Source organism: Rhodnius prolixus, unplaced genomic scaffold (assembly GCF_049639745.1).
Source record: "Rhodnius prolixus isolate KJV_2025 unplaced genomic scaffold, Rpr scaffold_10, whole genome shotgun sequence".
Classification (NCBI taxonomy): Eukaryota; Metazoa; Arthropoda; class Insecta; order Hemiptera; family Reduviidae; genus Rhodnius; species Rhodnius prolixus.
In genome coordinates, this window is record NW_027411615.1 from 13,848,649 (window position 1) to 13,859,894 (window position 11,246).

The 11,246-nt window shown below is 34.9% G+C and overlaps 1 protein-coding gene across 1 annotated transcript; it reads right to left on the reverse strand.

Moving 5' to 3' along the window:
• Nucleotides 1-7,460: 7,460 nt before the first annotated feature.
• LOC141457079 (uncharacterized) lies at nt 7,461-7,940 on the reverse strand. The gene has a single exon (XM_074133594.1). It carries the CDS (start codon nt 7,938-7,940, stop codon nt 7,461-7,463), a length of 480 nt encoding a protein of 159 aa, XP_073989695.1.
• Nucleotides 7,941-11,246: the final 3,306 nt, after the last annotated feature.

Sequence of the window (11,246 nt, forward strand, 5' to 3'; positions counted from 1 at the left end):
GGCATTAGCTGTAGAGTTTATTCTTCTGGTAAAACTATTGTACTATATAAATAGTAAGTAAAGGCACGGCCCAAAATGCAGGCTCTAGTCCTGGGTCTATTTATGGCCGTTCTCTTAAAGATACACTTGGGAGATGTTCGCACAGGCTGCAAATGAAATTCATTCTTTCACATAGTGTTATTGTAGTTAACTTTCCAAATCCAATTGTTGCATATTTAATGCAATATATCAAAAAATTATTAACTCCATATATCCTACTTACTTAATAACTGTATAAGAAATCAAAGAAAGATTATAGATTATTGCCAGTTTAAGTCATCATTGTTTTAATGCCAAGCTTTTCATATTGAGACTAGCTCATCTTTAGAGCTGTGGAATATATTTTACAGAATCAGATTATATTGTACATACTTCGCAAAAATTATGTAAAAGGTAGAAAAATGATTACCGATTCCAGACGTAATTTTTTATTAATTTATATTTTTGCCAATCTTTCAGGACGTAAATCTGTCTTGTGTCCTGAATATTTTTGGTCCTTAAGCAATCGCACCTGTCTTTGATGTTAACAATTTAGTTACAATCAACGCATTTAGATAGATAGATAGATAGATAGATAGATAGATAGATAGTGTTTTATTTAAAAAATAAAAGGAAAACTACACTTATTATAAACAAAAACACTTAAGACAATGGACAATTTGTCCGTCTGCCAAGTTACCTTCTAATTGAAAATAAAATGATTTTTAATTATTACAAAATAAAATAAACTAATTAGTTTGAATTCAAAATAAAATGTACATTTGAACCTTAAAATTTTCAGGTCTTTTTACCTTCCTTACGATCTTCTTATAGGTCTTTACATGAATGAATAATGAAGAATCCTTTATTCATTCATTATAGTGGTCTATTAAAAATTTTCTATATGTGGATGCCCTGGTCACGTACTGGTATAGATGGTTCCAGTTTTTACCATTTAAATATTAATCACTTCCTCCCTTGACAACTGGGCTTTCCCCAACCACCTGCTACGGTACTCATTCAGCACAGGACATACCGCCAAAAAGTGAAAACAGTCTTCTTTTTCAGATCGATTGCACATGGTACAGAGTCCGCTCGAGTCCGAGGAAAAGGGTTTAAAATTTAGGTTTAACAGTTGGCATCTCGACCGAAACAACACTCCCATATAGTGCAATTTATTTACATTCGTAATGTAACTTCGAGGACTTTCTCCTAATAACAATTCACCATATAAAGAGTGATGCTGCGATCGAGAGGCCAATAACCACCAGTGTTGCGAATAAAAAGTATCGACCCGGCAAACAACCATATCGAGACTTTCTCCCAACCTATCGCAATCTTCACCAATTTCCTCGATATTGCAATCATATTTCTCAGACATATCCAGCCATTCCTTGTATCAGTACAGCTTCTTTTGAATTATTTTCTTAGCGATAAAATGAGGCAATCGACTTTCCGGCAGCCTTAAGATTTTTAAAATGTATTTAAAATGCAACTGTAAAGTATATAGGTACATTATTTTACGTCCTGTTTCTAAATACAGCATGTAATTGGGAGTGGAGGGAGGAAGACCAAAAAGTTTCTTAATAAAAAATCTCTTATAAGCAACAATGATAACAATAAACAACATAATCAAACTCAGAATGGAGATGCTACCCAGTGGTTACAGTCCAATAAAATTTAACTCTCGTCATTAGAGAGGAGATCGCGGGGCCACTGTCTTTTAAGAATTCTAGAAGTGTTGTCTGGAAGATTTCTGAGCCGAAAGGAATGTTTAAGTCTGTGCGAATGGTTTGATTGGTGACCTAGAAAGGAGCGATTTTAGGCTGTAAGGACTGGATTATTTTGAGGTTTGAGCGTTTGGTTGAACCTCCCACAATTCGATGCCATAAGCACAGATTGGCTTTAATATACTTACATATATAAGTATTTTGTTGTCCAGAGTGAGTTTTGATCTATTGTCTAATAATCTTTTCAGTTGTCGGAAGCGTCTATTGATTTCTGTCCTCCTTAAGTCGAGTATGAGGGTTCCATGTAAGTCTTTTGTCAAGGTAAAGCCCAAGATAGCGGACTACGTTGGCTACTGGTAAAGGAATTAAATTGTAAAAGACAGGAAGAAGAGTGATGCGTCGAAGAGTGAATGTAATGTTTTGAGAATTTGTCTCGTTCAGTTTTAGAGCCCATTTTTTGAACCAGGTTTCTATGAGCTATTAATGGATCTTTGTAGTATAGTAGATAAGATGGCAGTATCGTCAGCATAGGTAAGAAGAGTAGTTTGAGAATAAGTAGGTAAGTCTGAGGAGTAACAATGTAAACCAAAAATAAGCATAAGCCCAGTCCGTAGATCGAAAACTTGGCAAGAAATGCAAAAAGAATTATGACAAATTGACAATATTCTTCCTATATTTATTTCAGTTATCTTAGTATCCGGGTAAAAAAAAGAAGAAAAAGATATCCTTAGATCTTGTTATATCCTGTATAGTATAATGTGGTAATGTTGATTATACCACTCCATCATTATGCTAATTACTGTTAGACAGGAATTCCTTGTTCTACATTATCAAATCCAACAAACAGCCAGGCTAATCTACTACAAATTAGGTTTGGTTCCTTGAAATCCTATATTACACAAGAAAACATTAGTTCTGTGTCTTAAGACTTAAGTTTTATTAAGTAACTGAAACCAAGTAGATTGTTATATAGGCAAAAGTAAAGGAGATCCAATTTCGTTAATAAAAAACTTGTAACATTTTAATTATTTTTAGAAAAATTTAAATAGATTTTCCAAATTAACTAATCGCCGTCTCGTTATTGATATTTTTACCTTTAAAAAGAACAATTATTACATTCGGGACTCATTTCCATTAATTTCTATTCTCAAAAGATATTCGTTTCCACGGCTCAGAAAAATCTTAATAAATAAGGTTTTATCGAAACAAAGCACTAGCTTACAATGTTACATTAGTCAACAAGAAATCTATGCGATTTGAAGAACAAATTCTTAGATTTTGTCCCTCTCTAGTTCCAATTTTCAAAAAAAACCTGAAGCAATTTTTTTGGCTAGAAAACGTTTCCGGTTAAAAGAAGAGACGTAAGCATCTGTAGATAAATAATTCAGTTAAGGGAATCAAAATGAAATAACCAAGAACCTAGATTTAACCTTTCATAGGGCGCAACTGATCTGTGAGATTAAAGACCCAACAGCTGTTAATTTCATCAAAAATGTTTTGGAAACGTATGAAAAATTTCAGTTTAAGTTTTTCTTTAAAAAAAAAAGAAACACGTGAAGTGGAACAGAACATTAATGTGAATAGAAAAAATCAGTCATCCCTAATTTTGGAGGTGCACATTTATGAATGAATGTGTGAGATGGTTTATTAGCATTATCCAAGAAATGTTTTACGCATTGATGCCCGCCTATGTTCAGAAGAGCGCAAGAATGACCATGAACCATCTCTGAACCATTTCTGTTGACGTTGTCACCAACTATACCAGGCAAACGCCATAAAATATTATGGCTCCCTCGTCTAACACTAGAAGTAGGTTTTTTATCCGGCAATTTGGTTACTTTATTTGAACATACGCACTCAAAATCATCCGCATCTTGATCTTCTAAAAATTAAAAAAAAAAGCTTGTTTAGTGTCCGAATCCCCTTCTCTTTCTTCTATTCAATATTATTCAACAAAAGACACTCGTTGCAAAAATAGTCAATTAGTAGAAAACTGTCTTTTAAAACATAATATGTACTTTGTAACAGTTTTTGGTAAGAAAACTTGAAAAATTTCAATTTTTTTAAGAATAAGACCATCAGACGCAACTAATCTGACAGATTACACCACACCACATAACTCAGGGTAAAACACCGACAGGCCTTCCGGTTGGAAGAAGGTAAAAGAGGAAGCTACTGAGGGCCATGGCTCACTCTAAGAAATACCAGAGTTGCTATCAACAAGAAAATGCTCTCTTCATCTCACAGATTAAATGTGCCCGATGAGATTCATGGTAGAATTTCGATTACAGTGGACCAGTTTTTGGAATAAAAGTTATGTTATTGAATTGTCGTAATTAGAGACCCTATTATTTTCTTTGAATCTCTAGAAAAAATTAGCTGAGAATGAACTTTAGTACCGTAGTTTCGCCAGCTAAGTAAAAAGAACAATAACTAGTGGATAGCTATAATTTTATAGCACTCACCATTAATTATTATTATATTATGCATTAACTAAATCTCTTTGTAATAAAAAGATTGCGCTTTTGGTACGTTATGAAACAACGTATACTTAAAACTTTTCTTTACTTGGGTTGTAAAGGAGGCAAATCCGTGGGAGTTAGTGGGAAGGTAGCTCGTGATGGGAGGGTACCAAACTCTAAAAGCCGACCCTACAGCTCTCATGGTAGCTGACAATAGTACTGGTACAACAAAGAGGGCTTCTTTTGGTGAGCTAAGTATACTACAAAGGAAGTAAAAACGTTGATACACCCTTTTCCATTAACAAACAGAACTGCCATTCATTGCACTAACAAAACAACATCTTTGTCTAACATCTTACCTTATAATCGTATGTACGAGTGTTTTGTGTGTATATTTTATTTCTTTATAGAACCTTTTTTTCTTTATCTTCAGCATGAATGACATGTTTTAAATATAAAGACCTTAACTTCCACAAATATTTCACAATCAGAAGCCCCTCTATTGTTTGCTCAATAACCCATGGGCATAAATAATAACCTAAACCTTGTTTTAGTCATTATTAAGTAAACCGAACGGAAACGAATTGTACACAATGCGTGAAATCATTTAGAATGGAGCTTTGCCATAATTTACTAAATATTCTAAATGGTTTTATGTCAGAAGCAAATAGATCGTTTCTCTGAAGGGAGGAATTTAGTTTTCTTGAACATTTTTTGGCAGCAATATTGTATTTGGAAGGACATGGTAGTTGTGCTGTTTTGAACAATTTCAACAAATTTTGCAAATCTTTTGATCTTTTAGCTACTGTTTATACTTCTCACTTGTTATCTGAAGCCTAAGCTGAAGTGTCTGTCCTTTTAGTGCTTATCTTCAAATCTAATTAATAACTGGACGTACCGTATTAAACTGCGAGACTCACAGAAACGCTTCATATCTGCAAAGAATTAAATCTCTTCAGCCGAAAATTTTCCACACAATCGTTAACGCTCCATTTTATATTTCAAGTAGTAAGCCTGATGTTCCTGGTTCAAATCCTCAAGCGTGCAACCCTTTGATTTTTTTCTCCTTAAGAGCATCAGCTAATTGACCGGTGATGGATAGTGTTTTCTTTAGCGAGAGAACAATCGCTCTCCAGGAAGCCGGTGATGCACTAAAAAGCCTTAAGTAATAATGTAAACTTGAGTAGCGATTATAAGTTCAATGGAAAAAATAAGCCTCGTTCAGCTACAATTTTAATATACAGTAAACTGCCAATGCTAAAAATGTTTTGTTTTTTTTGCGAGGGGGGAAAATGCCAAAGGCACCTTCCGACGATCTGTCGGGTGTGTGGGGCTCGACCCACTAAAAAAAAACCAAATGTCCATCCCAGAACCGCCAGACAGCATTACTTCGGGATGGCACCTCGTAAACTTGGTTTTCCTTCTTTTTAGTGCTCTTCAATTGTACCTGCAATTATTCCAAGTCCTTTCTTTTTCTTATTAGGATCCTCCTTACCATGGAAGAGGCCCTCGCCCAAGCTTCCTCATCTTCCAGCATGCGTCCGACGATGCTGTCCGGTGTTAACGGACCGGTAACCTTCTGCAATCTTCTTCTTTCCTGTACCCAACGTGTACATTAAAAAAAAAGTGTGCAGGGCGTCATCCGAGTCCGAGTCTCGGTAAATGCACGCCCCAGTCGGCCTTTTCCCGTTTTTATTAAGGAAACTTGCGAAATATCCGTGGCCAGTAAGGAATTGTGTGTGGTAATAATCCACCTCTCCATGTTTCCTATCTGCCCAGGTCACCGGATCAACAATCAACCTTGCAGTCCATCGCCCATGGTCGTCATTCGCCCAACAGTCTCTCCATTCTTGTGCCAGCCGAGCAGTCGCCCTCTTTTTGGCGTCGATACTACCCAGAGACTCCCTCAGCAGGTAGGTCCGTCTTCTGGCCATTGCCACAAAGTCAATGTGTGAAACCCCTGCAATTACCAAGGCCGCCGACCCCGAAACCATCCTGTAAGCACTAATAGTCCTCAGTGCTCCTTTTCTTAGGTCGGCCGCCAGTCACTTCTTATATTTCCCTTTAAAAATTCTAAAAATGATATTAAATAAATAATTGCACTCAATTGTCCAAACGTTTTGCACCTGACAGGTAGTTTGAAGTGACAGAATATGGGTTCAGTATCTTATTTGCTATAACACAGCTTTGCTCAAGTACTCTCCAACAACTACTGGTTCTAAAGAAAAGACATCATATATAACACTTTTACATTACGCCACTTATACTCAAACCCTGGGCACTTTTCAAAGCTTGGCACTTTCTGTAGAAGATTGAATCTTCACTCCTAAGTAAATCTAACTACATCTTGTTTACTTAGGCAGGTATACCCTTCTGTTGAGAGAATATCAAGTTACACTTAGCCTCCCTACTTTGCAAGCTAGTTTCAACTAAAGTGGATTTCAAACAAATCTTTGCAAATTGATAAGACACAAGATGCTACCACAACCTATCCAAAATTTACCCAATATTTAATACCTCCTATTAATTCTCTACCTTCTTGGTTCTCTTCTATTTCGCAAAATTTTGCCTTCGCAATATAAAATCATTTCAAAAATTATTATTTAATTTTATTTTTTTGCAATATAACAATTTTTTCCTTTAAATTTTAAAATTTTAGCTCTTCGAAATCATTATTCTCACATTTCTCAGAAGTGGCAACAGACTTCAATTGCTAAACATTTATCGCCTCTAACGAGTTCGATGAACGAATTCTTATTCTTATCTGATGACCAAGATTCTTTAATTAATAATTCAGTTATTCTTTTGAATTGGGCAAGGTTTTGGTGTACTAATTATGAAGTGTGAATTAATATGTAAGTGGGAGATTCTCAGTTTGAGTCAAGCGTGAAGCTACTTTTTATTAGTTTAAAAAAAGTTAATTAAAACCGTCTGGAAAGAAAGTTGTACACGTTGAAAAACACCTAACTTTGACAATTTTTTCCGCTTTTTCTACGAAAGATAAAATTCTCAAATTTTCTATAAAATATCGGGCAAATCCTTTATTTACTGTAGTTGGTGTAATATGTAATTCAGCTGCAGTTCTTCGTACTCTAGCGGACGGATTATCATCATTATTGTCGCACTCCTTTCATTTCATAAAGGGACAAGAGCTCCATCAGCCCGTGGAATTAAAGCAAATGTGCCAGTTACTCTAAGACGTTAAAATGTGGACCTAAAGATAGTTTTCTTTTTTTTTTAATGCCATACATCATTGGCGCTCCGCCATTAGATGTCTCGCAGCCCAATATATTTTCGCTCTTGAAGAGAGCTCGTCAGTAGTCGCAGTCAAATGGGACAGGGCTTCGTACTCTAAAAGATGGTCTCCTGTCATGGGCCCGTTCCCGCAAAGCACACAGTTCGGGTTATCAACTACCCCGATCTTAAATAAGTGTGCCTGCAGGTAATCGTGTCCAGTGACCAAACGAAAACAGGCCACCGCTACGCTCCGAGGCAGGTTCTTTGGCAGTACATTGTCCCTCATGATAGCCCATCGTTTGCCCTCTGATAGTGTGGTGTGCAGCTCCGCTGTTCTCTTTTTGGCTTTTGTCCGGCAAATTCGACTTGTGGTCTCAAAAGGAATGGGCCCTTCAGGCTGTGTCATTTTTGCTGACAGCTTGGCGAGTCTGTCAGCTTCCTCATTCCCGCTGAGGCCACAATGGCTGGGGATCCATTGTAAAATTACCGTCATTCTCAATTATGTCGTGGGAGTCTGTCGCAGCCCAAGTAGTCAGTGCCATTATCGCGGCCTGTGAATCGATAAAAAGGATGCCATATTTGCAATGCATTTTAGGGCTAAAAGGACCGCTCTGACCTCCCCATCGAAATTAGAGGCCACTCTTCCTATTGGTTCCGCCAAAGATAGTCTTGTAAGGTAATCTTTTATTCGGAAATTGCACGGAATATTCGGAATATACGGCAGCATTGCAAAAACCATACACAAACACAATATCGGCATATTCACTGTTAGAATAAATGCGATGCATAATGATGCAAACTCTGTAAAAGCGTCAAACTGATAAATGTTCTTGAGAAAAAGTTATTATTTAGAAAGTGCACAGTGCAAATTCCAGATGGTATTATTCCGTAAAATGTCAATATTGGTATGTGCAGTTAGAGACTCAAGGTGATTTTAGCAGTTATACAATCAATTTATCATTCGTTCTAAAATCTTTATTGGCCCTTACAGGGCCGGCGGCTTAGCCTGCATACTCTCCAGATCTGACACCAATGGATTGTTTTTGCTTGGGGTGCCATTAAAGGAAAAGTCTATGAAATGCCGGTCAATGATCTTCATTCTTTAAGAAGAAGAGTAATTGAATCAATAACAGCAATCCAGTGCCGTTCGGCTATTGCTGCTGTGGAAAAAAGATACCGATTCCTCATTTTCTTTATTATTTATTTATTTACATTTAATTTTCATTATTTTCTATTAATAAAGTAGTTGGAAGACACTATTATTATTTTTTATTATAACCTACCTTATAATAATTCATAAAATGGAAATCTTTAGACGTGAATATCTCATAAACAAAGCGTTTACGGGCATAACTTCAGAGGAAAAATTTGTCTTGTTTTGAGGTCCTAAATTCATATTTTCAGTTAGGACACTTAACCCTGAAACACCCTGTTTAAATAACAGTTATATTTAAATAACAATAAATTGACGATTTTTCACAGTTTTTTTTATTGCTAAATAAATATAAATGTGAAAACATTGATCTGTTGTAAGTTCTGTAGTTGATTGAAATAGAACTGGACCGGTTTCTCCAAGCAAATGTCTGGTCTTGACTTTTCATTCGTTTCCCGTGTTCACTTGCTGTAATGGTTTATTTGACGTGTACAGTTAGAAATAGACAGATGGAAAATAATTTAAAAAATGTGTTTTTTTTTTGTTAAAATATTGTTTTGCGCAGTAATAAAATAGCTAAATACTTATCGATTATTGTGTACGTCATGATTTCATAATTATAATTAATGCTTGTGAAGGAAATGGGTAATCAAAGAGATGATGTGTTATTTGAGAAATATGATGTGTCGTTAATAGAATAAATATACACACAATGACTAAACACTTTCATCGTCAAGATGCTTTATTTTAATAATATAATAATGCAATTACCAAGCTAACTTATGTGTTAATTATGAAAATTTGATTAAATATAAAATATTGGTTGTAAAGCAAGGGATGTAAAGATTGTTGTTACAGCGCTGAATTAATAATCCGCTACTTATTTATTAAAACATTTTCAACAATTCGCCAATATGGTTGAAATAAATAATAATATAATATACAGAATAATAATTATTACCGCGAATATCTTCTACTTCACAAGAAATACAATCATTCCACTCACTTGAAATGACGTAGCAGTCCCGAAGAATAGGACGTGCGACTAGTCAGCATGGTTAGCTCAAGAAAGACAAGCGATCTTTTTGATCCAAGAGTGTTAGCACTGATTGATAAGTCCATCAGCTTCCGTTTTCATTTACTTGATGGTTGGGAAGACGGCAAATATTGTCTCCCTCAATTATCTCCCACTTTTTGCAGTAAACTTGTCTCTTACAGTAGTAACTATTTCTTACTTATATTTGGTATTTGCTGGCTTTCCAATCTTGTCCTACTCATCCAGTGATATATTTATTTTCTGTTCCTATCTCCACTTTCTTAATTCGAATATTACTTTCTTGAAGTAAGGATTCAAGATTGGCGAGGAATCGGTCAAATAAAAAACAACTCGTCTTTTTGCCAACGTTTCGACAAATATATTGTCCTCTTCAGGGCCTGGATATTACAAATACAAAAATACTAACAATTTAGAGAATCAATAACATAGAAAATCAGTAATATAAAAATAAAAATAAATAAAATAAGATACAATACATTCTTTATAATTATTGAAAACTTACGTGGCTTTGCGGGTTGGTTGAGTTACAAAAACTAAGAGCTAGAACTGGAGAATGTCGAAAAATTTTATTGTATTTATTTTTACTTTTATATTACTGATTTTCTACGTTAATGATTCTCTAAATTGTTTGTATTTTTTTAATATCCAGGCCCTGAGAAGACAATATACAGGGTGACCAGAGTTATATGCTCCACCCACTTTTTTTTTTAACGGCGGGAAATTTCGAAAAAATAAAAAACACGTATTTAATCATTTTTAGTCTAGTTTATTTTCACTGATTGACCAATTTTTTTAAACCCCTGTATCTCGAGATACAGCATCCAACTTTGTTTTTTCAAATGGAACGTTATATATTCTTTTGCATATTTTTATAGTATTTGAGCTCCTTAAAAAAAAAAAAATTAAATCGGTTAAGTTTTTCAAAAGTAATGGTAATTTAAAATATGAAAATCAAATTTCAGTTTATTGTCAAAATTACGCTATTTTTTTTAAAGAATCTGTTCAAACTGGGCACAATCAACGGATAGACAAACCAAAACTCTGGACTCCCACACTTTCCTTGTAGCAGCACTTATGGAGAAGTCAAGATCTAGGCAGGCTAGAGTTATTCGACGTTTCAGGTCGTCGACTAAAGTTACGGGATTAAGGTTACTGTACACTTTCCCGGGTTTTTAAAATAAACACTTTTTGCTGCTAATAATTTTTTTTTATATTTACTTTTGGCTGACATAATTTTAGAATATCTGGAAACGATTTTTTTTTACATTTTCTATACAAATAGCTCACGAAACTTTCAATATATTTCATATCATTCATGCGTAAACTAACTTCTAATCGTAGCAAAATTGGCACTTAATTTATTTTTTACAAATTCTGGTCAAGAAAAATTAAATTTAACTGTATTCCATTCACATATTTACCATAACGGCAGCACTACTGGTATATATATTCACTTGCTCCGATATTAACTTCCATATTTTGACGTTAAAAGATTTATCTAACGTTTACTTATTTTTAAGACCACGTCTAAATAAGTTATGTAATGCCAAGTACCTATTTTGCTGCACAGAATAAAACAGCACCCATAA